Source organism: Gracilinanus agilis, chromosome 1, assembly GCF_016433145.1.
Source record: "Gracilinanus agilis isolate LMUSP501 chromosome 1, AgileGrace, whole genome shotgun sequence".
NCBI classification, from domain to species: domain Eukaryota; kingdom Metazoa; phylum Chordata; class Mammalia; order Didelphimorphia; family Didelphidae; genus Gracilinanus; species Gracilinanus agilis.
This window is the reverse complement of record NC_058130.1, coordinates 389,882,196-389,908,904: the sequence shown is the minus strand read 5'-3', so window position 1 is coordinate 389,908,904 and position 26,709 is coordinate 389,882,196. Positions and strand designations below refer to the sequence as shown.

Sequence of the window (26,709 nt, the reverse complement as noted above, 5' to 3'; positions counted from 1 at the left end):
TGTCAGAGGCTGCAGAGAAGTAAAGGAGAATAAGGATTGAGAAAAAGTCACTGGATTTGGCAACTAAAAGATCATTAGTAACTTTGGAAATAGCACTTTCATTGGAATGATAAAGTCAGAAGCCAGACTCTAAGGGGTTAAGAAGAGAATGAAAAGAAAAAAAAGTGGAGGCACCTGCAGTAAATGGCCTCTTTGAAGGGTTTAGCTCCAAGGGCAGAAGAGATACAGGATGATAGTTGGCAGGAAAAGAAGGATCAAGAGAAGATGTTTTTTCAGGTTAAGGGAGACAGGGGCATGTTTATAGGCAATAGGGAATGAGCCAGTAGTGAAGGAGAGATTGAAAATAAGTGAAAAGACAGGGGTGACAGAGGTGGGAAATCTGTTAGTAGAGATAGAATGGAATGGGATTAGTTGAACAAGTAGAAAGGTTAGAGTTGTTAACGAATAAGGCCACTTCATCATGTGAAACCAGCATGAAGAAGGAGAAAGTAGCCAAAGACATATGAATGATAAGGCATGAGGGAAAGAAGAGGAGAGAGAGTTATGCAGCAAATGGACTTAATTTTTTTCACTAAATTTTTTAGGTAAGATTCTCCACTGAGAATAGGGGAAGGAGAAGCTTTAGTTTTCCCATTTCTAAGATGAAAAAGATAACGCAGAATTATTATGTTCTTAGAGCATATCTATTTTCTTACATAAATGTTATTTATTACAACATGTCTTTGTAGTTAGCTATATGATTTTAGATATGATGCTTTTATTGAAAGGTTATCACCAAGAAGTATTCTATGATTTCTCATTTCTGTTGTAGCTTTACTAATTTTTTAGTGTCTCTTCTATAACCAGTCACTCAGCCTCAGTTTCCTAATCTGTAAAATTTAGTGTTTTTAACTCATTTTTCTCCAAGGTCCCTTCAACTCTTTCTGTAAATCAGTGACCTGACAACATGTCTTCATAATCCTCTTGGAACATGTCCATGAGACAGTTGTTTTCAAATTGAGAGACAATGATTGATTGAATATAGTTAAGCTTACAAATTCTATTTCTAATACTTGAGCACGTTCTTATGTAAAGTCTTTGGCTTTCATTCTTTTTTGAGCTCTAAATTTTAAATGAAATTTTCTGCATTTGATATGGAATCTGCATGTTCATCATCTAAGTGACCAGTCAACTATTAATGTTTATTTTAAATAACCTATCTTGGATAGGAGAGGAAGGAGGGATATATTCAGAAATCAAAATGATTTTAAAAAGAAGATATCAATAAAATTTTAGAAATGAATAAACTGAAAAGATTAGCCTGGGGCAGAAGGAGAAGAGAGCGGGAGCTTATCCCAATTTTTGTTTCTTTGCCTAATATTTGATAATGGTTGATATTCTCTCCAAAAAAGAAATTCAGGCAAATGCTCATCAGGCAATTATTATATCCCTGGAAAGTAAAAGGATAATCCTTTAGTCACTTAATCTTAGGATATAGGAATCAAAACCAATATTTGCTAGATGAATAAGGAAAAAAAACAAACAAAAACAAAAGGCATATAAGAAGGCAAGGGCCAAATAAACAAAGATATGAAAGAAATAAGACATTAATAGAGCTCTGAAGAGTGAAGGCATTTATATTTGCCCCTACAATATGACAGCAAAGTTATAGCATGACAAGGCTTATAAGGTGAAATAATGTCTGAACTTCTAGGACATTGGATAAGGAGTCAACTTCAGGAAAAAGCTGCAGGGAAACCACTGGTGGATACATTAAAAAGATAAATAATGATGCCCTAGAAGGCAAGATGGAAGAAAATCTGGACAGTATTTGAGAAGCTTAGAAAAATTGTTCTAAACAGGGGCAATGAGACAAACTTCCAGAACAAATAAGTAAAGTAGATCAATCAGAAGGCTGGTACTGACAAAAGTCATTTTGTCAGCAATGAAGCAAAGAAATTATGAATAATTAAAGATGTTGGAATACTTCTTTTGCCATGTGATAAATAGGTTAATTAAAAAATGACTATGGGAACCATATGGTAAGAAAATTGCAATAAAATATTTCTTAAAAAGTGAAATTATATAAAAATATGAAATTTCTTTGAAGAATGAAATGAGAACCAAGAGAACATTGTATACAGCAACAGAAATATTTGAAGAATAACTTATAAATGTCTACCTCCTGAGAAAGAACTGATAAATAGTAAAAAGACATAGTCTTAAAAATACTTATATATTTACATATATACTAATATAAAATCAAATGATACCTTCTCTAGTACAGGAAAAGGATGGAGGGAGATAGATACCTGGGAATTTTATCAGTTTTTTGAATTGAAAATAGTAAGTAAATAAAACTTAAGTTTTAAAATATTGGATGTCGTTGCCCTCAACTTGGAATTTCTTTCATCCACTACTTCTTCTAGCTCTTCCCAAATATTTTGCTTTTTTGAAATGAAATGTGTTTTTGGGAGTGGGGGGTGAAATTTCTTTGCACCAACATTTCCTAAGCAGAGACATTTAGGAGAAAGAATCTAAAGAGTAAAACCAATCTGTTATTTGGTTTCCAATTCTTAATCTCTTCTCTTGAGATGATGGCTTATATGCCACATGTTATTTTTAAGGGCTTCATACACATTTTTGCTCATTTGCTTTCAAGATTTTTAAGCATTGCCAAAGACAGCAATAGAGGAAGAAGTATGGGTGTATATGTAAGGAAGGGGGCAAGGTTTTTTAAGGGAGACTGGGGTTCTAGACTTTGTATCTTCAATTCCTTTCATGTAATTGGTGCTTAATAAATATTTGTTCACTGATTGGATTGATTATAATAGTAAAAATTTGCTAGGCCCTAAATTGAAATGTTAAATTGAGGAAATGATATTCAGTCCCCTCACCCTCTTTTTAAAATTACACTTGAGTTCATTGCCAATTAAGTCAAGGTTTTAAAACTATAATTTGGTTTATTTCCAATTTAGGTTAAGGGTGTTCAAGAATCAATAGAGATTAGTAATATCTTTTCCCCATTATAAGCCCCAAACCTCATTAACCCTCTATATTAAATACCATTTGTTTAAGAGAGAAACTGTACATTATTTTCAAATTAATTACCTATGTTTCTTTAAAGAACCAATGAAGGAACACTTAGATATCTCAGTGTTTAGAGAGTGTGACAGGTTCAAATTTGACCTCAGATATTTCCTAGATCTGTGATCCTGAGCAAGTCAGTCAAACCCAGCTGCCTAGCCCTTACTGCTCTTCTGTCTTGGAACTGATAGTTAGTATTGATTCCAAGACAAGAAAGTAAGCGTTTAAAAAAAAAAAGTTGACACAATTAATATGTATAAAGTAAATTCAAGTTTGCCTTCAAAAAGTTATCATGATACTTTATATATATGTTAGTCTCTCAATATGTTTTATTGATGAATAGCTACTGTTAATCCTTCCTCTTTTTACCCCATGTCTTTTCTCCCTCATTTCCATAATTCCCAGTGATATGTCCTCTGAGTCGGACAACAACATCAGACAGATAAACCAAGAGGCGGCACATAGACGCTTCCGCTCCCGGCGACATATTAGTGAAGATTTAGAACCTGAACCTGCAGAAGGTGGAGATGTCTCTGAAGTATGTAGTGCCATTGCTGACATCTTTCATCAATTTTGTGTATTCCACTTTTGGTGTCTTAAGGGTGGTTTTGTGTTTTACACGTTTTCAGTAAATTTTGTTCGTAAATCCAAAATAATATTCTCGTAGCCAGTTGATCACTCATGTGGTTATTAATGTTAGTAATCCAGAATTACACACTTTTATGACCTATGTCTGGCATATGTGTTAGTGCAATGTTAGAAAAGGGAATAGTTTTCTACAATATTCATATAAAGAATTCGCAAATTTAGGAATATTTTCAGTTTGTAGTAGTGTTGTGCTGTTTGTTTTTTTTTCCCCCCAAGTCCAGGACAGTTCACCTCTTTTTATAGCCTATTTAGATAGAAACATACTTTGCACTCTTGGGAGGTTAAAATTTCCAACGTGGAGTAGAATTGAGGCGCGAGTTTTTTGTTTTACTCTTTGCAATACCTTGGGAAATTTTTGTCAACAATAATGCAATTGTTGCATATCTCTCATTTTTATAACTATAGTTTATCGTAATGCTATCTGCACCTGGAACATTTGATTATTAATTAAATAATTAGCAACAGTATGATATTTTTCAGCCAAGATCTCTGTTTTCTGTTATTAGCTATTTACATTTTAGATAGCCACATCTAATTTTAGCCATTTGATACTTTAGAATAATTGTCTTAATAATTAAAAAATCTTTAAAAAAAGAAGAGACAATAATTTAATTATAAAATTATAAGATATATTCCTTAACCTATGAATGCTTCTGTAAATATTAATATTGCCAAAGGCAGAGCTGCTAAGTTTTTCTAAATATTTATGAAAAAAGGTTATAACTTTCTGAGCCATTCACTTGGTCTCTTTATTTTTAACTTGGAGATGAACGAATTTCTTAAAATTGTTCATTTCTTTTGGCAGTTGCCAATGGCATTTTCATTTAAATGCTAAAATAATTCCTCTATTCTTTCAGTTTTCAAATGGATTCTGCACTGAGGATTTTTCTTCTCAGTATTAGTGTACGCTGGTTAATTTAACAAATCACCTTATTGTCAAAACCAATAAGTCATTGGGGAAAAAACACAAACCAAAATCCCAGCTCTAGCATTTACAATAATTTCTCATTTCTTATAAGCCTTGGGAAACCATTTCAGAGGAAGTGAATATAGCCGGAGACTCTCTTAGTCTGGTCTTACCACCACCTCCTGCTTCTCCAGTATCTCGGACCAGTCCTCAAGAGCTGTCAGAGGAATTGAACAGAAGACTTCAGATCACTCCGGATTCCAATGGGGAACAATTCAGTTCTTTGATTGTAAGCAGTAGTATTTATAGAAACAGAGATGGAACAAAATTTTATTTTTGCAATTAATTATTTTTATTTAGGTAAAATTGTATATGTGTGAATATTTTAGACTTCAGCAACTATATAAAAATTAGTTTTCTCTATCACTGGTTTCAATCTGCTATTTGCCCAAGTTAGCCTTCCCCCATAAGGGTCAGGAGCAAATTTTAATTCTTTCGGTTCTGGGGGCAACTAGGTGGCTTTGTGAATTGAGAGCCAGGCCTAGAGATGGAAGGTCCTGGGTTCAAATATGGCCTCAGATACTTCCTAGCTGTGTGACCATGGGCAAGTCACCTAACCCCCATTGCTTAGCCCTTCAGGCTCTTTTGCCTTGGAATAAATACACATTATAAATTCTAAGACAGAAGGTAAAGGCCTATAAATAAATAAATACGTTCAGTCTTAAGTATATAACGATTTCTTCACCCTTCCCTTTTCAATTAGCTCTCATTACATTCATTATTTTCACTATTAGGAATTCTTTCTCTCTGTTCTGAATTCCTTACCTTTCAGCAGTCATGAGATAGTACACTAGGTTATCATTCAGAAGATCTGTGGCTGGGTTTCTGAGTGATTTAGTGACATTCTATGCCCCTGTGCCCCTTTCTGTTAGGCAGAAATACTCAAACTTCACTAACTTACTTATAACAATTAATGCAAATTTGCATTTAATTATCATACTTGTCTGCTTGATCTGATGAGCTCTGGACACTCCTGACTTTCTATAAGCTCAAGACTTCCTATCTGGATGTAGATCTTGGGACAGAGAAATTGTTCCTTTGGCAGGGAAACATAGAGAAATCTTGGTTGAGGATGAAAAACTCTAAAAAATGCCAATCTCCAAAGATTGGTTATGTATTTACATAAGAAGAGACTAGTGCTGCCCAGGAGAGGTGGAAATTCCTACCATTCTAGGAGCATACACTGCACCGGGCAAGTTTACCAAGTGTACAGGATCTAAAAGTGTCATTCATTGGTAAGAATTTTCAAAAAATGATTTAATTTTTAGAATCATGGAGTTAGAGCTAGAAGTGACTAATGAGTACATCCCTCCTATTTTTAAATGAAGAAACTGGCCTGTAGGGATTAAGTGACTTGCCTAAGGTCACATAGGTGTTAAGTGGCACAGGTGGACTTTGTGCCTAGCCTCTCTGTCTCAAGAGCCAAATGCTCTTTCCATCATACCACTCTGCCTCTTTTATGTGCAGTATAATTTCTCATGATTAACATAAATCATTAATTCTTTTAATCTCAGTTTTATCTGTTATATCAATAATATATTTATAAAATACTCAGGATCAATTATTATATATAAATATGGGGAAATAGGGCATTGTTCTGTAACCACATAGTTATTAAAAATAATCAGAGTCAGGCATCCACAGAACATAGAATCCCCAACCAAAAAGCTCAAAATATCAGAAGACAACCCACAGGCATTTAGCCCTTGGGATTTCAACCAGCTGTGTTGGTTTTTTTGAAGGCAGACAAAAAGATGAGTCTAGAAATTCTGTCTCCATTGCTAATATAGTTTTCCCTTTTGGTTCAATTCAACAAACATTTGAGTGCCTATTGTTTTGGTTTTTTTTTTTTTTTTAGACGCTATGCAGGGCTCTGATAGAAATAGAAAAATAAATAAAACACTCCCTTTTCTTAGTGCGCTTACCCTTTAGTGGGGAGAAGGTGTGGATAAGTGGCTTCCAAAGAAATATAATTGGGACAAGAGTAGATGTTGCTATGAGAGAGATTTCAAAGAAAGGAAGAAGTTCTTGAGGTAGGGAAGGATATCAGAAGCCTTATACTAGGGTCATCATAAGAATCAATTATTATAATAATTGTAAAGCTCTTAGCAAAGTGCCTGGCACACAGCACTATGTAAATGTTAGTTACCCTTATAAGTATTATTTGGAAAAGGTGGTTGCATTTTGGAGGATTGAATAGAATTTCAGAGGAAAAATGTGTTACAAAAACATAGTTCTAGCCATAAGGATCATGTGAATGAAGGAGTGGAGGCTAAGAACACTGAATGTGTTTGGGAAATAGTGCATTCTCTGGTTTGACTATTCTTTAGAAATTGTGAAAGGGAGTTATGTGAGGTACAGCTGGAAATGAAGCCAGATTATGAAGTGCTTTAAATTCTAAGCAAAGGAACCTAGAATATATAGTTAGCACTTGGAACCATTCAAGGTTTTGATTGGTGAAGTTCCATTATTAGAATTTCAGAAGGAGGATTAACTTGAAGAACTGTTGGATGGGTTGGAGAAAGTCAGGACAACAGCCATGGAAAGCAGTAAGAAGACTATTATTATAGTCCAGGAAAGAGATAATGACTAGAAGTTTGATATAGGTTAAAATCAGTAGGAATTGAGAGGACTGAATAAATCCAAAGAATATCAAAGAATTCGAATTTATTGGACTTGCAAACTGATCAAATTTGAAGGATAAGAACAGAGTCAAAGGAGTACCCTGATATTTGACATTTGCTATCTGGGAGAGATAATGGTGCCATTAATTCAAACTGGGAAGTCAAAAAGAGGAATAGCTTTTAGAGCAAATTGAATACCATTTTGGACATGATGAATTTGTAATGTTTAGTAAACTGTTGGGAAATGTGAGTATAGAGTTCAAAAGAATATCAGTGCCAGAAATAATGGATTAAGAGTCATGCACAGAAAGTAATGATGAGATCCAATCATGGGAAGATATGAGATCCCCTAAGGCAAATGTAGAGAGAGAAGTAATTTCTCTTTCCCAAAGTTTAAATTCCTTGAGGAGCTGTCTTCCAGGACCCTACTAAGAGTATTTAGCAGCAGAAGATGTAGAGTTCACAAAATTTCAAAAAAATTCAATGAATTTTATGTGGTTCTGGTCCTAGAGGAAAAAAAAAAGCATAATCAGCAGGGAAAATCGCAATGTAGGGTCCTTAATATGCATTATCCTAAAATAGTATTCAGAAAATCCTGCCATAAGCAAACCACTTTTAAAAATGAGAATAAACATAGCCCCCTTTGTACAATCTAATAGAGAATGAAGATATGTTCTTACGAATGATGGCAGGCTGTCCACATTGGACATGGTATTTGAGAAATGATTACTTTAGCCAAAGAATCCATTATCTAACTAGTATCTACTATAAAGTGTAGGAGGGCTTTATAAAACTTTGAGTATAATACTGATATACTCATAAGTAAAAAGTTTAATATGGATGATTTTTATAAAAATTCCTTCCCAAAATTAATGAAGATTATTCAGTTCAGTTTCATATTGAAATTATAAATTTTATAAAAAGAGAAATGTCATCGAGATGGAAACATGAAAATCAAAATGTAGTGACAAAGGGACAGGAAAAGAGATATTGTTATCTTAAAAAACATAGTTGAAATTGAATACTACTGTTATAGAAACAAAATAAGTGATTAAAGTCATATGTTTGGTCCTATAAAAAGTAGAAATATCTGATCTTCTACAAAGAACTCACAACAATTAAATACCTTTATTCTACCTAATGCAGAATACATAAGTACATTATACATTAGTATATTTTGTATATACATTAGTATATAGTTAGTATATACATTGGTAATTTTTTGCTGTTAATGCTAATCAGTCCTTACTGATTATATTAAAATGAATAACTATTTATCTTAATACAATAAAACATTGTTTAGATCTAGGGCTGCCATATTGCTATTTTTTGCTCCAGTACAGTTAATAAAAATCATGTTTTCAAAAGCAGAGCTTCTAGGAAAAAGAAGACAAACCCACCTTCTTTATCATGTTCCAGGAATCCCTGGAATATAAATAAATATATAATATAAATAAATAGAATGGCACTTATTCAGGAATCTACCTCCTGATACATCCTCATGGAGAATTTACCTTCACCATCTTGTAGTTTTATTCGTAATTCTAAAAGAATTAAAGAAATGTAAGTGTTTAGAATTTGATCACAGATATATTCATTTATACTTATGCTTTTCAGTCACTTCCATATGGAAAGAATGACCTAAATCAAGGAAATGCTAAGTAAGAAATAGGTAGTGGACATGTATCATTACTTTAAAGAATGTATGATTTCATAAGCATGAGTACTTCCTCCAGTAAAGCAAGTCATGAACCCACCTTCATAGAGTTTTATGGCAATTTTGTAGCCTTTTGAATTCATGCCTTGATTTTAAACCTCTTAGTAGTGAATCTATATGGAGTTAACTAGTCCAATCCTGGAATGAAAGGCTCTATTATAGCTGTTTTCAACTTGGCATAACTTAATAAATTTCACCCTCTATTGTGAAGAACCTAGGGTTATATCCATACCATGATGAAATATATGAGATTCGGAATTAAATGGGGGGAAATAAAAATTAATGTGACACACAGATATACAGACAGAGCTAAAATGGCAGCGTGAATAGACTACAAGATTTTGAATATGTAAGTCTTGGAGTCAAACTCTGCTTTTGCCATTAACTAACTATGTAAGTATAGACTGAGCCTTAGACTACTCATCAGGACTAATCTCCCAATTTAGAGACAGACACCTCTGCATCGTTGGAAGGTGCTCCCACATTGATGAAATTATAGCTTTTTGACTTAGATGTATATAGCTATATATTTCACACATACACACATACATCCCTCTACTTGTGTGGTGGGTACCTATTGTCATTATTTTCGATGTAAACAAGAGATTCCTTTATTCATTGGCCATGTGTAATTTGGTCAATATTTCTTTTGCCATTTTGAATGATCTTACCTTGTAAATAGAACACTATATAGCAAATTTTTCAACAATAGGCAGCATTTTTCATACCATTCTGAGTTTTGGTTTTTGGTTTGTTGGGTTTTTTTGTTTGTTTTTGTTTTTTTGTTTTGTTTTTTTCCTTCCTGAGATTTGCTGAGCTTTCCTCAGAGGCTGGGATCTAGAATCCATGACTTGTGAGAGTTAGGAAAAAGTTATGTGTCCCTCTTCACAAAAACTACAATTAACCCTTTGTTCTGTCCAGTGCTTTGTGTATTGTAGGCATTCATTGAGTGTTATTCATCATCATACATTCACTGTTTTCTTTCTCATTTTCTTTATCTTTCCTTTCGCATTATGGATTATATTTGCCCCGAAGAGTTTGCAAACCAAAGTAGTGAACTACTTGCTTTTTAAGTTAGTTTTAAATGTAGGATTAAAATGCAAATATGACCTATGTATTGTCCTTTTATTTTTTGAACTCTTTTCCCTACTTTTTTTGGTAGTTAATTCTAACTAGGGCCCAACTGTGAGACCATCTGGATAAAAATGTTGAGAACTAAAAAAAGGAAGGTGATTTTCTCTAAATATTTTTCTTGGAAAGGTGGTGGTTTCTTCTTAACTGCCTTTCATATTATACTAGCAGAAGAGTAGTATAAAGATTCATTCTGCTTTCAGTGAAAGGATTGAATGATTTTTTTTAAGTGATCAAGCTTTTTTTTTTTTTTTTTTTTAAATTCATTTACTCCATAGCTTATGTTTTTTTCTTATTCTTCCAGCAAAGAGAACCTTCTTCAAGACTGAGGTCCTGCAGCGTGACAGATGCAGTTGCTGAACAATCTCATCTACCACCGGTAAACCTAAGCTAATTTTTAGTTGTCAGATAATATATTATAACTTATTTGAAATCCTCCCTTTATTCTGAAAAGCAGATTTTCCTATGCAGGTAGATATTCTTAACCTACTGTGGATATCCACATTAAAAAAAAAAAGAACAGCTCTATCTATCAACAAAATGCAGAAGCCTGCTTTTCTTTGATTACAGGCATATGTGAGGGGGCCTCTTGGCCTTAAATTACCTTTTTAAGGTGTGGCATTTGGAAAAGATGATCTCTGAGATCCCTTCTAATATTAAAAGCCTCAGCCAATTTTAATACCAATTCTTTTCATATGGTTATAGTTTTCACCAAGAAGCAATTTACTGGTAATACATACATTGATAATTCTTTTTAGTTCTAAAAGATTACTTAAATATTTAAAAATAGATATGGAAGGGAGAATGTGCTCATGTAAACATATATGCTGAATAGACATTGTTATGTAGGCTTCTCCTGTCCCCTTTCCAAAAAAATTATATCCATTTTATGAATTTTGTTAATGATGAAGAACTCTTTAAGGTTTACAACATCTTCTCTTTAAATTCTGTAGTGGCTTAAACTAGCATTTCTAAGCATCTTATAAAATCTGTGAACCATCTTAAGGCAGCTAGACTGAGCCAAAGAATTGACCATCATTTAATGTTTAACGTTATTATTGGCAAATTTAAGTGAATACATTTTTGCCTTTGTAACCCTGGTAACCAGGTGCCAGTGCCTTCACATACTAGCATCTTCATAAAAGTTGTTTTGAATATAATTGAAGCAGAATTAGCAACATATAGTTCATATATATATGTTTATATATATTTGTATGTATGTATGTATTTATACTTGAATTACCTTGGGGTGGTATTTTGGGTAGCCATGAGAATGATAAATTGCATGCAAATTTCCTCTTTTAAAGTTAAAGTTTAGCCTTTTAAATTTGTTATTTGGCCCTAAGAGAGTTTGTTTTTTACAAAAAAAATGGAAAAAACAAAAAAAACCTACCCTATAATCTTCTGATTTTATGAAACTTAAATGAGTTCTAAAGAAGAAATATGAACAATTATCTTTTCTTAATTCATAAAGGATATCTTACATTTACAAGAATTTTTTATGGAGTTCATTAGAAATGTTTTTGAAGTTATCCATTCATCAGAATAGCAAAGAGTAATTGGCTTCTCTCTATATATCTTCTAATTGGTGATCTGCATTCTTTGTCAGAGATCTGTTATCTATTCTTTTACTGGCCTATAATTGATTCCATACAATTAAACTTGCTTTGTTCTCTGTTTTTTTAAAATTTTTGGTCAGTTTTAAGTAATTTTTGAGCCTAATACAGATTAAGACACATACACACACAAACACACAGATATAATCCAGTGAAATGGATGGCCATAATAGCAGATTGAGTGGCTTAAACCAAATATAATGGTGGATAATGAGTTTGATAGGAATATAGAAAAGACAAATGTCTTTCTGGGATGATTTAGGTATATATCTTTTGGGAAATCAGGCTCTGGTAAATGTTGATGAACTCTTGGAGTTTTTTCTAACCTAATAATTCTTTGATTGTTTTTAATTAACAACATTTTGATTTATATTGTAAGATCAAAGTATATTTTAATTTTGCAAGGGTTCGCTTTCCTGGAAGCTGCTGTTTGGGAACTTCAAGTACACCCCTAAGCTTGACTCTTTTTCTCTGCTTTCTCAAGCTTTCTCTGCTTTGCATTCACTGATCATCAGTGGCCAAACACTGATGTTGTCAGGACAAAGAATTCATCAGTTCTTTTTGGAGGTGACTAAGAACATCTAAAAGGGTTAATCCTTTGGTGGTAGTTCTTTAAAAAAAAATAAGAAACAACTACGATGCTGATAAAGTTTCAGCTTGAAGCTTATTCATTAACACAAAAACACTATATTTTGGTTTTGGTCATTTAAGAAGATCCTCCTTCTCCACTAGTTATCAGTGATTGCTAGCTTGATTTTGCTTCTGAACCAGTTTGATTTAACAGGATTTTGATCTTAGGGCTTAACTGTCTCAATGATGCACACATAGCTGTGATTCCTGATTCGTGGAATTATGAGAATCCCCTACCTGAGAATTTTTAACTGACCTAACCTATGATTTAACAGCAGAGTTCCCCAACTAGGAGAGCCCGTTCGTCAACTGTCACTGGTGGTGAAGAACCAACGGTAATGCTATTCTTTATCAGACACTAGCTACGAAACTATTTGGGTTGCTTTTAATATCTTATATAAGGATTGATTTTCTTTTGCCTTTTTAAACAACATTGACTCCAGTGTGTCCTCAAACTGCTTTTGCTTCTTATTTTTAATCCCTTGATCAACGAAGTAAGTCATTAGCATTATATAATGAACTTTGATGCTAGGAACCTTTCTGTGCAACTATTCAAACTGTTTTTAAAAATAACCATTTACTATATCTTTTTATCTATTACTTTTTTGGTTGTTGAATGATTTTTATTATTGGATAGTTTTTCCTTTTCCTTACAATTCCAGTCTACTCTTGTGCTTTATATAACTATATATACTTTTGATTTGAAATTTTATCAGTGGAACTATAAATGTGGAATCAGAACTCATGCTGTAATCTGTCATCCACATGAGTTTTTCTCTCTGCTACTATCTGAATATCTTTATCACCGCATATATCTCTAGATGACCTTTTTCTGACAGAAGTTGTAAATTTGAGGAGTACAGTATAGTTTTAGTGTTGGTAAAAGGAAAGCATAATGAAGAATGTGAAATTGTTGTGGAAAAATCATATGCTTTCAGAGGCCAGAAGTCATTTTTATTTTTTTTCGTAGTTGAAAGTTGATTCTACCTGTTTAAATCAGAACCCTATCATTTCTATGTGGTTTTAAGGATGAGAGGTTATTTCTTATAAGGCTTTCCTTATTTAAAAGAAAAAGTCTTTTATTGCTTTATATTGCTTATTGAAAGTAATTTAATTAATTTACTTTCTCCATGAATTTTTCTCTATTGTAAGCAATATGTATCTTGTTTCACAACATGACAACAAGGAAATATGTATTATACAATAATATAGGTACCACTTATATATTACCTGCCTTCTAGGGTAGACAGAGGAAGAAAAATGAGCCAGATTTTTGGACATAGCTAATGTGTGAACTTTTTTCTCATGGATAAGCATATTTATTTTAATTTACTATATATTTATAACAAATCATGTATTGTATTGTTACATTACATATTTTGCTATACATATATTTTAAAATTCTAAACTTTAAGAAATACTTCAAGAATAATACTGTTGGATGACAAGAAAATCTCATTAATCTATTTGACTGTTCTAAAAGACATTTAAGAGCTTTATGATACTTAAAAAAATGCTACGTAGCAAATATAATTTTCTTTATAAAATGGAAGTGATTCAAAGTATTTATGTAATCAATGGGATGTTGATCATTTGAAATGCAATTGACTTGAAATGTTAATATTTAAAACACCATTTGCAAGAACAAAATTATCAGTTAAATCAGCATAATTTGTGTTATCAAGTTGCAAAACAGTTTAGGAGAGATCTATATCTTATGAAGCAGAAAAAAGGAGTGGGAGAGAAGAGTGCGTAAGAATGAGCAGAAAAGAAAAGAAAAATTATGAGCCCGCAGGTTACCTGTGAACTCCTCCCAAGATCCACCTATAAGTCATCAGTGCACAGGCAATCTACTGCTTCTTATTAGATCAATTTGTTTGGCTCTTACAGTTGATCCTGGTTTACCTGATGTGAATCTTGTCAGTTTACATGCTGAATCTTGGGACAAGTGTAGCTGTGCAGTTGAGATTGACCTTAGTTCACATTTTGAAATTGTTTTAATGAAAATTAACATCTGCCAGAAATTTCTACTTTTTTTTAACAATGCATATTTTTTTATTTTTTAGAAAAATTTTCCATGGTTACATGATTCATGTTTTTACTTTCCCCTATATGCTCCCTTCAGCCCCACTCACCCACCCATAGCTGACGCGCAAGAAATTTCTACTTCTTACCAGAAATTGGAAATCCCTTGTCATTCTTTGAATGATGCTTTCATACTGGATTGTTCTAAATAATAAACATATGTGAAGAATAAGAATACCAGAGCTTAAGTTGAGACTTGACAGACTAATTCAAAGCTGTAAAGTATCCCGTGGTTATGCAGGAGCTACATCTCTCTTGCTTTCTTGATTTGACCCCTATGCCCCATTAGAGCCTGGTAAGGAAAAAGAATGAATTCATGCATGCACCACTGTTTTTATAAAGAAGCACGCAATAAAGTACCTAAACAATTTGAAAACAAGCAATGTTTTACCTACAAGTCACTTGAATTATTTTCCTTGTCTGTGAATATTTTCTACAAGCTCAAGTATATTGCATTTGTCATGAACTTAAACCACATGTTCATAGGGGACTAATTATCTTATTAATATTCACACATAAGTTTTAACTTGTATTCCATATATCTATACCATCTTTAATGTTTCTTTTTTCACTTATTCCATTTGTCAATGTAGTTCACATATTTCTCATTTTTAATTGCTAAATAGTATTCTGTGATCTATTAATTATACCATAGTCTGCACTGATACCATGATTATAGGGCATTCTGATTGTTTCCAAGATTTTAAAATGTTATTTTAAAAGGATACTCTTTGCTCTACTTAAATATAAGGCTCCCATGTCTGTGCTTTAACTAGAATTTAGCAATTTTTCACTTCCAAAGCAAGAATGATCCATACCCCAAGAATCCCTAGCTATTAACTTCCCTTAGCAGTTGAGTCCCAATTTAGTTTGTTCCTCTTTGACAGCTTCTTCTCTAGCAGATTATTGCTAAATCTCATCATCAAGCTAGGAAAATGCTTGCTGATGTCTCTTTCTGGAAAATAGAAGACAGTCCTTGAGGCAAAGTGTATAGACCAACAAGAGCATTGAACCCATTGTCCTAAAACCTTTTGGATGGTGGAACTTTGAATCTGAAAAGATCTAAAGTTGAGCCTTGTTTAAATTGGTTTTTATCTCTCAGCTTCGATTTTCTCCCCTGATTAATGGGTTAAAACATATTGATATTCACCTATCTAGGTTATCATAGGACATATTGTATGAAAAAGCATTTCATTATCATCAAGCATCCTATTATTTTACTATAAAAAGGGCTTCCTTTGGCAGTACTTGGCATTCTCAGATCTGTTCTCCCCCTTCCAATTGTTTTCTTTTTTTTAAGATTCAGTAGTCTTATTAATACCTATTCAAAATAAAAAGGTCTAAAGGAACCTTGACACCTATGTTGCTATATATATCATTTTGATTTATAGGCAAGACACAATCTTAACTAGTGTCAGTTTATAATATAGGACCTTTCTATGACACAATAGAAATTATTATTCTCAGTATGCTATCTTATGTTTATAAAGTGCTTTGTGGTCTTTGAGAATGCTTAGGGTCAGTCAGTAAACATTTATTAAGTGCTATTTTATGCCAGGCACTGAGCTCAGCACTGGTGATATAAAAAGGAGGCAAAAGGTAGAGCCTTTCCCTAAAGAGGTCACAATGTAATAGAGGAGAAAATAGGAGTTCCACTTTGGGCTGGAAGGAAGGAAATATACATTTATTAATCACCTACCATGGGGCAACTAGGTGGTTTGGTGGATTGAGAGCCAGATCTGGAGTGAAAGGACCTGGGTTCAAATGTGGCTTCAGATATTTCCCAACTGTGTGACCTGGGCAGGTCATTTAATCCCAATTGCCTAGTCCTTATTGCTCCTTTGCCTTGGAACTGACATTTAGTGTGTTTGTTCTAAGACAGAAAGTTAGAATTCAAAAACAAAAACAAAATCTCCTTTTATGTGCCAGACCTTGTATTAAGTGTTCTACAAATATTATCTCATTAGATCTTTATAATAGCCCTAGGAAGCAGGTTGGTCTTATCATCTGCATTTTACAGTTGAGGAAACTGAGACAGACTTAAATGATCTTCCCAGCTAGGAAGTGTTTGTGGCTGTATTTGAACTCAGTTCTTCCTCACTCTAGACCCTGTGTTCTATACACTGCATCATCTGGCTCATGGGTACGAGCTCATTGCAGTTCTGGGAAGTAGCAATCAAAGACATTATTTCCCCATGCTTTCGTTTGTATTGTTCAGTTCAACTAATTGAATTTAAGGTAGTTTATGTCACTTGGCCAAGGTTACATAGTTAAATTGGTGGAAGTGAGTCCAGATTCCAAGCCTTTTGATTTCTTGTCTAGGAGAAGGCATGCCATTATTGAAAGAGTACTATAGAGTCAAGAAGACTTTAGTTCAAATCTTGCCCCACCTAGACGTTGATGGAAACCTTGAGTCTTCCCATCATTCTCTATCAGTCTCCATCTTTCTCTATCAGTGTTTTGTCCTTTTATTGTTTACCTTTATCTTCTACTTATAAGCATTTCATGTAAAATAGAAATAATAATAGCAACTAAATATCAGGATTATGGTGAGAATCAAATGAGAGAATGTATGTAAAGTATGTTTCCAACCTTATTGTGCTATATAAATTAGCATTAATATTATTTTTACACTAGGGACAATAATATACTATGGCATGATATGAAAGAAGGAAACAGATAAGTATTCTGCCCTGCCTTGCAGTGTAAGGTGCTAGAATTTGGTTTGTATGCCAGAAGTATAACAAAGTTCTGGAATTTGAGAGAATCTTGAAAAATTTCTTACATGGGCAAGTATTTTTAAATAAAAATTTAAATTTAAAGGATCTTAAAGGTCACCTCATCTAACCCCATCCTTTTACAACTGAAAAAACTAAGATTCAGAAAGATCACAAACTTACTTAAGATCATGCCAGCCTCTAGAGTATGATTGAAACCTCGTCTAATGAGTTCAAATTCTTTCATCATCTTTTCCATTATGGCAATATCTTCTTTTGGGAGCATATTATGACTTTAACTGTTTGATACTATAATTTATTTTTTAAAATTTACCTAAATTCCACAATTATGCAATTGCAATTGATGGCTAGGTAGCATCACTAGGCACAATAGTAAAATATTTAGCATGAGAGATGGAAGAAATGTGAAATCCTCTATGAAAACTTGTTTGTAGCTGTTAACTTCTTTCTCAAGGACCATTTTGGGAAGTAGCTTATGAAAAACATAAGGATGAAACATTAGAAATCTTTTTGTCAAATGACCACAACTGTCCTTGTACTTTGCCCTTTCTAGCTTTGTATAAAGCCTGAATCATGCATTGTTATCAACACTGCCTTGTTGGGAGAGTATTACATGTCTGTGTCCTGGGTTGGCTACCCAAGTTAACTGATTTCAAAGACCGCCAATTATTTCAGGAACATCATTCAGTTTAAAGGAGTTAGAATCTCCAGCTTCATTTCACATCATTAGGAATATTGATCGTTTTATTAGTCAGTGTTTCCAACCATGCTTTGATTTCATGCACTTTAAGACATTATACAAATATGAGTTGTTATTTATTATTCTCCTAAGGGGAGAAAGTCCATAAGTAAGATTGTCCTGTTAGCTAGTCTTATAGCTAGATCATTGAACAAAGCATCCTTAATTCAGCTTCCAGTTCTACTAGAGACAGTTTTGTGTCATAAAGAGGTACTTTTAGAACCTGGAGACTTAGAATCTGGGGCTTTGAGTCTGGGCTCTAAGACTTAGTAAATATATAGTTGTGGATAAGTCATTTCATTTCCTCATCTATAATGGAGATGATTATAATACATTACTTAACCTAGAATGTTTGAGGTAACCAACTTGCTGTGTTCATCTTTAAAAGCCCTTTAAACTTTTAGCAGTTATTACTGTTTTGTTATAGCTACCCATCCTATTCAAGTTATTTTAATTTTGTGAAAATTCATTTCATTAATACATTGTTATAACTTTCACTGATCATCTAATGGATCTTTTCTGATCAGATGCCTTTGTGGCCACTTCACCTCTGGGGGGTCTTCATTTACTCATCTGTGGAATGAGTGAGGGGTAGACTGAATGACATTAGAGATCCTATCCAGCTCTTAATTTTTCATCTTCTGATCATATGTACTTAGCAAGTCTATCAAAAGGCCTAAAAAAGATACTTCGTGATTCATAAAATTTTATGAAGGCATTCCACATTGCCTTTCTTTCTCCATTGGGGTGTTATAGAGGAAAAGGGGCCCACACAATAAATAATTTTATCAGTAGGACTCAGCTAGATTTTGCCTTCCTGCATTTAGCTAAACATTTTCTTTTAGAATGATACAGTAGGTCAAAACTTTGTGACCTATATGCATTCCTCACATAACATTAAGTCAGAATACATTCAAATGAATATGCCTGCTCAAAACTGTAGGGCTGCCATAGTTAACAAGAAGTGCACAAACTTGTTAATTTCCTAGTACATCTACTCACTCATTCTTTTTTATCAGAAACTGCCAAGATAAAAATTTGTTATGGTTCACTCTTTGAAAGGAATCCCTTTCAGCCCTGGACTAGAGAATAGGGCAGTGAATTTTAAGGCTTTATTACTTAATATTTTTCAATAGATGACAGAGAATGAAGTTTCTATGGAGACTCTTGATTTTCATATAATGTCATTACTTCTATCACCATCATAATAGTTTTAGGTTCTATCTGTGGAATTTTACCATAAAATAGGTATGACCAAAATTTAGCAGATACACCTAAGCTATCTAACTTACTTTCAAAAAAGTGCTTCCTTATAAAAAAAATAATCTTAAGTGTTAGGCTTCCAGTGGGGTAAATTAATTCCCATCTGGAATGTGCCATATAGTACATGAAGTGAAATCTTTGACCTCCTGTAAAATGTTGCCCAAGTTACATGGCAGAACCTCCTGTTATAAGATGCTATTTCCAGCAAGTACACTATGGTCACCCACCCACATGACACCACCTTTCTGTGTGCTGCTTTGCCAAGGCTTTTAGATGATGCTAAACTTAATATCAACCTCAAAGAGACTAGAGTCATTAGGGAGAACTTAGATTACAAATTTATTTATTCTTTTTTTCCTTTTAAAGTTAATAAGCATTTATTTTCTCTCCTCTTTTCCTTCCCCATCCCTCATTAAAAAGGAAAAAAAAAATCTTTAAAACAAACATACATATAGTCAAGGAAAACAAATTCCCATAAATGACTATGTCCAAAAATTTGTGACTCATTCTGTAACATGAGGCCATCACCTTTTGTCAGAAACTAGGTTGCATGCTTCATTATTGGCCCTCGCACATCTTGGTCATTATATTATTCAGAGTTCTTAAATCTTTTCAACTTCTTTGTCTTTACATTGTTGTTGCTACTATTTAAATTGTGCTACTGGTTCTGCTTACTTCACTCTGCATCAGTTTGTATAAGTCTTCTTTGTTTCAAAAATGTTTTCATTCTTAGTTAAATAAAGAAATCATGGGGGCAGCTGGGTAGCTCAGTGGAGTGAGAGTCAGACCTAGAGACAGGAGGTCCTAGGTTCAAACCCGGCCTCAGCCACTTCCCAGCTGTGTGACCCTGGGCAAGTCACTTGACCCCCATTGCCCACCCTTACCACTCTTCCACCTATGAGACAATACACCCAAGTACAAGGGTTAAAAAAAAAAAAGAAAAAGAAAAAGAAAAAAGAGAAGAAATCATAATAGCATTTATTCCAGTAATGGTTGTCTAAGGGGAGCCCCTAAATAGGGAAGATGATAGTGAAAGATCAACCTCTTTCTTACAGCTTTACATGCAAAAGGGTTATTTCAGTCTTCAGACTTGCTAACCTTTGAAAGATTTTTTGTATACTTGTTTTTAAATAACACAGAATTTTACCCTCTGTCCTACTAGATAGGGGCACTAAAGCAGCTGTGAGAGGATATATTCCTCAGATCTACAACCTTGGATTTAAGAAAAAAAGTTATATTTAGACTTTTTTAGATCAGCCTCTCTTCTGTAACTAATAAATAATTCTTAACTAGTGGTAGTATCAAAGCCTGAGAAATCCAAGGCATTGCAGAGAAACTTCTGCTCTTATTTTCTACCTGTGATTACATATTTGTCAGGTGTATAATCCTTTTAAAAAGAGCCTTGCTATATAGTTAGTGTTAGAAAGGCTTATGTAAGACAAGCACACTGATATGTTGTTTGTAGAGCTTTGAATTTGTCCAACCTTCCATTCAGGAAAACTTGAAACTATGCTAATAAAATATTTAAGGATCCATATCCTCTGAAGCTGAGTTCCCCTGGCCAGGCATATATGTCCCAAGGAGGTAAAGGATGGAAATAAAGGTCTCATATTCACCAAAATGTATCTAATAGCAAAGAATCAGAAAATGAGCCCCTTTCTTGTAAAATAAATACTTTCTTTTCTCTAAAAGGATTTTGCATGTTAGAAGGTGCAGGTGAGGTTTAATTTGGAAAGGAAAAGTAAGGGAGCATCTCTATTGCATTTAATTGGGGAAATGTATTCTCTCAAGAAGAACTAGTGAGACACTGAGGCCTTGCTTTAATGAAAAATGGCATTTGAATTTTATTAGATTCTTGAAAAATTGTTCATGACCTCAAATAGACTTTTATGAACAAGCAGTCTTTCATTATTATCATTTCCAGAGCAGTGGCTCTGTAAATCCAACAGACTTTAGGGCTTACAAATTTACTCATTCTTGTATTTGGTTCTCTTAATTATATAGTGTAGTGATACTGCATACCTAACAATATTACATGACTGGAAGCTTTACAATTTGAAGATTACCCCTTTTAAATGTTCTCCTGTGGCCTTCCCCTCTAAATAACATTAACATGTTATGTTAAGGTAAAAGGATTCTCCAAGTGGAAATGACTTTATAAAGCTATTCTCAGAATGATTACAAAGCATAAAATAATGCCAGTTTCTTGCATAAACAGCCATCAGTGGCCTACGTACATACTACGCCGGGCCTCCCTTCAGGCTGGGAAGAAAGGAAAGATGCTAAGGGACGCACATACTATGTCAATCATAACAATCGAACTACAACTTGGACTCGGCCCATTATGCAGGTATGAAGATTCCATCTGACTAAAAATGGCAGACAGTAGATTTTGAAAATATGGCCCATTTCATTGTTGTTTTTTTTTTTCTCAAAATTCATCCATTCTACTAAAAGATTCATGAAGAAAAACTATATTCCACCAAATATAGTATAAATTTGAGTATAATGTTTGCCTGCAGAAACATTTCTTCTTGGGTGCCCAAGATGAAATATAATTGGGTTCATTTTTAGAATATTAAACAAATGAGACTTTTGGAATAAAAACAGTCCATTATAATGTGGTGCTAACATCTTTTTTTTCCCTTGGCTGAAGATAGTTTTCATTTTGGGAGAGTGATTCATTTTTATTCTCCTCGATAATATTTCCCCGCTTCTTCTCCCCATGATTATTATGTTTAATTATTTCCCCCTAAGACTTAAATATGCCAGGCCTTTTGTTGTTGTTGTGGTGGTGGTTGTTGTGTTTGGGGGTTGCACAGCCTAATCAGAGACAGAAGAACATCCTCACATTTAGCTAACTTGTTTTTGCCTCTAAAATAGCTTGCCGAAGATGGTGCATCTGGATCAGCTTCCAACAGTAACAACCATCTAAGTGAGCCCCAGATCCGCCGGCCTCGTAGCCTCAGTTCGCCCACAGTAACTTTATCTGCGCCGCTGGAGGTGAGAAGTCTGTCTCATCTAACCCAGGATCACTTCTATCCCGTGACTTCTCTCTCATTCTTTCTCTTGTCTTTTAACTCTGGCTCCAGTTTGGCAGCCCCCTTCTCCCTTTCTCTCCATGGTCTGTTGTTTCCCTTCATAGTCAAGGTGTTCTTCTTGCAGCTTTTCTACATGCTTCTCTGTTTTGCCTAGCCAACATCCTTTGATTCCTCTCACTTAATTTCCATACTCATTTTGCTGGGCCCTTGGTGAGTCGTGAATTATTCCATCTTGGTTGGGACCTCTGCCATCATGACTGTGTTTCTTGCTTTCCACTACGGACTCTCACCTAATTTCATTTTATAAACCTTCCAAAGGCTTCTGTTTTGAGCTTTACAATGTAGCTGTTGCTTTCATCGTTAGGAAAACTTGGAATTGTCATTCTATCTGCATTTGTGTTTTTCAAGCAAAGATTCTGGCATAGGTGTTGTGGTTGTTCCTGTAGTCTACAAATCACGGCTGGGCATTTGGCTTGTGCTATCATTTGTGCTGTTTACAACATTGTTTCTTTGCAATGATTGTCATAAGAAAATAAATAAATGGAAAAGGAATCCTTTCAAGGCACCAAGCAGTTACATTATTGGGAGAGTAATTGTGTTTCACTTAAATTCAAGGGATTCTTGATGCCACATGTTTAAAATGTGTGCAGACAATGAAGAAAATGTGTCTTGTGTAGAGCAAACTTCCTCAAAACCAGAGTTTAATTCTTAAAGTTGACATCTATGATTATGCACAAAAGCCTCAAGACATTGTTTTCCTTCAATAAACAAGTTTTTACATTTTGTCACTGTAAAGATTTCCCCATTAGATTGTGAGCTCTAAAGGGCAGGGACCAATATTCTTTGTGGTCTTTGAAATCCTCCCTGAGCTTAGCACAAAACTATATTTCAGGTATGCTAAATAACTGATTAGTGGAATTTATGTTTGGAAGCATTCCTTGATAGCCATAGAGAAATACTAAAGTAAGAAATAGTTTAGGTGAGGTTGAAAAAAGTGAGTCAAGGTAAATGCATGAATACATATTCTTATTATAATTAGATGCCTACTCTTCCTTCTCCAGTGAGAAGCTTTCCACCAGCCCACTTGGGCTTATCTGAATTGGCAATGGGAAAGTTCTAATGTATATCCTTGCTCCTTAGGGTGCCAAAGATTCACCCATACGTCGAGCTGTGAAGGACACCCTTTCCAATCCACAGTCTCCACAGCCATCACCTTATAACTCTCCAAAACCACAGCACAAAGTGACACAGAGCTTCTTGCCACCTGGTTGGGAAATGCGGATAGCTCCAAATGGCCGTCCATTCTTCATTGATCATAATACAAAGACTACCACATGGGTAAGGTGAATTTGGACTTTTTGCTTTTCCTTAGTCCTATAATTCTATTAAATTATCTAATGTAGATAAAATCAAGCTATAGCAAATCAGATATAGATATTTTCTTAATATCTTTAGTTGTTTTTTTCTTATTCTCTTAGTTTTCATATTTAAAGGAAAGAAAATTGATTTTGTGACCCTGGCTGATTCTCTGGCTTTTGGTTAGGGCTGTATATAAGCCCTTTCTTCTGATATTGCTAAAAGCTTCCTTTTTTTAATATCAAAAGATGTCTTAAAAATCATAGTGTTTCCGATACCTATCTCACCTAAGATCTTATGCCCAAAAGTTGAATCGATTCATCATCTTTGAAACTGGAATGTTTGCACTGAATCTGACCTCCAGACTTAGATTGGGTTCTAAGCTTTGACATTTTTCATTTCAAAATAAAATTTGCTGTTTCATTCTGTTTGATGAAAAAGATATTTATGCTAAAAAGGCAGAGATAGGTAGATAGGTAATGTGATTAAAATCATTCTGACAGATGGATTTGGGGTAAGAAATATTAGTTTGTTGAATATATATCTTTTTATTGATTAAGCCAGCATTATAACCAGTAGTTATATATAGATCTATGAAGCTGGGTCAGGCAGCTTAATAGTTTTAGGAGCTCATAATTTAGCTCTTCCCTTGTACATCCCAAGACATTTGTAATGGGTGGATAGCCAATTAAGAGGTGGACTAGCAAACCATCTTCCCCTTCCCATTCCCAAAGGTGGAAAGATGAGGGGTTTGTCACTTAGACACGAAAATCATTTTTCTCCATTTATTAGCCAAATTCTGTTAAAATGGAAAACATTCTTTGGGATTCCTAAGGACAAAAAAAATGCAAGAAGCAGTAAACAAGACGAAATCTCTGACCCAGATTCTAGACATAGAAATTCTCACTGACCCTCAATATTATAGAAGTTAATGGAGTATGCAAAAAATAAATCCTTATAATAGGTTAATAGACACTGTAACCTTTAAAAAAAACAACTCAGGATTTAAAACATCACCTGTAAAATCTAATTTTAGCCATTTATATTTTGCTTCAGTGCCCTTATTTATAGTTGCACTACATCATCTTTTTTATGGGTTTTTTTCTCTTTTTTTTAAAAGCATGTAAATTAATCAGGTAATTAAGATTTATATTAGGTCTTAAACCACTGTGGAGAAGTTGACTTAATTTTAAACAAATGGTGTAATTCTGGGTGTATGTTCACTCAGTTCCCTGAATATAATTTTCCTTGTGAATATTTTTATCCTGTTGTATGGCTAGCTATATTAGAAAAAAACCATCATGTAAAATACAACTAAGAATACTGATCTAAAATTTTATAACAGTAAATACACGCATACACATTTATGTATGTAGATAGAGTGCTTTGAAATCCCATTTAAGTAGGCCTTTTTGATAAAGCATTTATTTTTATCAGTATTACAGATTTATGTAATACCCTTTTCCTATTGAGCCCAAGATCTAAAGCAAAATAAAATTTAAATATTCTACTGCTATCTTAAAAAAAAATAAACAAAACTCATTATGTTATGTGGACAATTCCTTTCATGGTTACAAATAATTTAAACTCTGTTGTAACATAACATATGCAGTTTTCTTTCCAGGGTACCCAGTTCCATTTGCTGTTGAACTACTGTAATTTCAAAACCTAGCTAGAAATTGGAGCTAGAATAGGGGAAGAATGTATAAAAAGGGATGGATTAGTATCTGGAGCCACTGTGGCCTGCCAATATAAGCTATGATTTTAGTAATTTGAGCTGGCTTAGTAATCAAATCCTCTAACCTTTCACAGCCTTTCACATCACTAGCTCAGTGTAATTGCTGCTGTGTGGATTTAATTTTAAGTAGCATGAGCTTTGTTTGTTAACATATATTGATGCTGAGCGAAGCAGTTTTATCTTTTGTTTCTAGTTTTCTGTCCAGATTAGAAATATTTGCCATATTTGCTAATTTATACATTTTTAAATAGATTTTTGTTTTTGAGAAGGTTCACTTTGTGGCATTGTTTGGACATTTCCTAGTTAACAACTGGTGATTCCAAAGCCTCCACCCCTCTCATTTTGAATCAGGAGTATTCCCTGACACAGCTGCATTGTGTCTTTGAAACAAAAACCTATACACAGGCTCTCGCTCTAGATGGACAGGGCTGCCTTGCATGTTTATTTTAACAGGGGGTTGAGGGGTTGGCGTTGTCTATGAAGATCATTTTCAGGTTTTAGTCTTTTTGCTTTTATTTATTTTTTATGTTTAAAAGTAAAAAGCAGAGCTATGCTTTAAATTTTGACCTTTTCACAGAAAAAGAAAGAACTGGTATGACTGGTTAAGAATATTTGAGAGAGGGGTAGCTGGGTGGCTCAGTAGATGGGGAGCTAAAATAGATATTTGGTATCCATTCTAAGACAGAAGAAGGTACAAGTTTAAAACAATATTTGGGGGAGAAAGTATAAAAATTCCCTTCTACATCATCAAGGCCTCTGAATTTCCTAAAGTTTCAACTGTAACCTTCTACCACCAACAATAACAACAACAAAAAAACTTTACCAGGAAAATGTAACTTTAAGAAAAACAAAAACATTATATTCTGTGTTTGAATCTATCGGAACCAAGGCAGAAGAGATGTAAGGGCTAGGCAACTGGGGTTCTGAGTTTCCAGAGTTGCACTGCTAGGAAGTGTCTGGGGCCATATTTGAACTCTGAATCTCTCATCTCTATCCATTGAGCCACCTAGCCACCTCAGAAAGATTAACCTTCTACTAGAATACATTAAAAGTAAAGATATTCTGCCACTCATCTAGAATGAAAAGTTAGAAGATAATTGGAATGAAGTAGTCAGCCTAAGAGTATTGCCTTGCTGTGTTGGCTGTGCTTACCTCATTTATTTATTAGCCTGTGACTAACGAAGGCCAGTTTAAGAGATCAGTGCCCCTTAGAGACCAATGATCTCCAAATAGAGAGAGCTGAACTGCAAAACCCAAAGAAGTTTCTGGGAAAAGCTTGCCAACACTCACAAAGGTGATTAGATAAGAGATTGTAGCTTTCTGCATTCCAATCCCCATTGTTGCCCTCAT

At 34.1% G+C, this 26,709-nt stretch overlaps 1 protein-coding gene across 3 annotated transcripts in view; it reads left to right on the top strand.

Moving 5' to 3' along the window:
• NEDD4L (NEDD4 like E3 ubiquitin protein ligase) overlaps positions 1 to 26,709 on the top strand; it is a 212,875-nt gene that overhangs the window by 121,531 nt on the left and 64,635 nt on the right. Inside the window, exons 8-14 of one of the 3 annotated variants that reach the window (XM_044664545.1) lie at positions 3,472 to 3,604; positions 4,734 to 4,910; positions 10,458 to 10,532; positions 12,675 to 12,734; positions 21,443 to 21,574; positions 22,108 to 22,227; positions 23,406 to 23,603. In XM_044664545.1, coding sequence (XP_044520480.1) covers positions 3,472 to 3,604; positions 4,734 to 4,910; positions 10,458 to 10,532; positions 12,675 to 12,734; positions 21,443 to 21,574; positions 22,108 to 22,227; positions 23,406 to 23,603 — 895 coding nt within the window. The remainder of the gene's footprint in view (positions 1 to 3,471; positions 3,605 to 4,733; positions 4,911 to 10,457; positions 10,533 to 12,674; positions 12,735 to 21,442; positions 21,575 to 22,107; positions 22,228 to 23,405; positions 23,604 to 26,709) is intronic. The other 2 variants (XM_044664553.1, XM_044664562.1) reach the window with 2 other exon arrangements.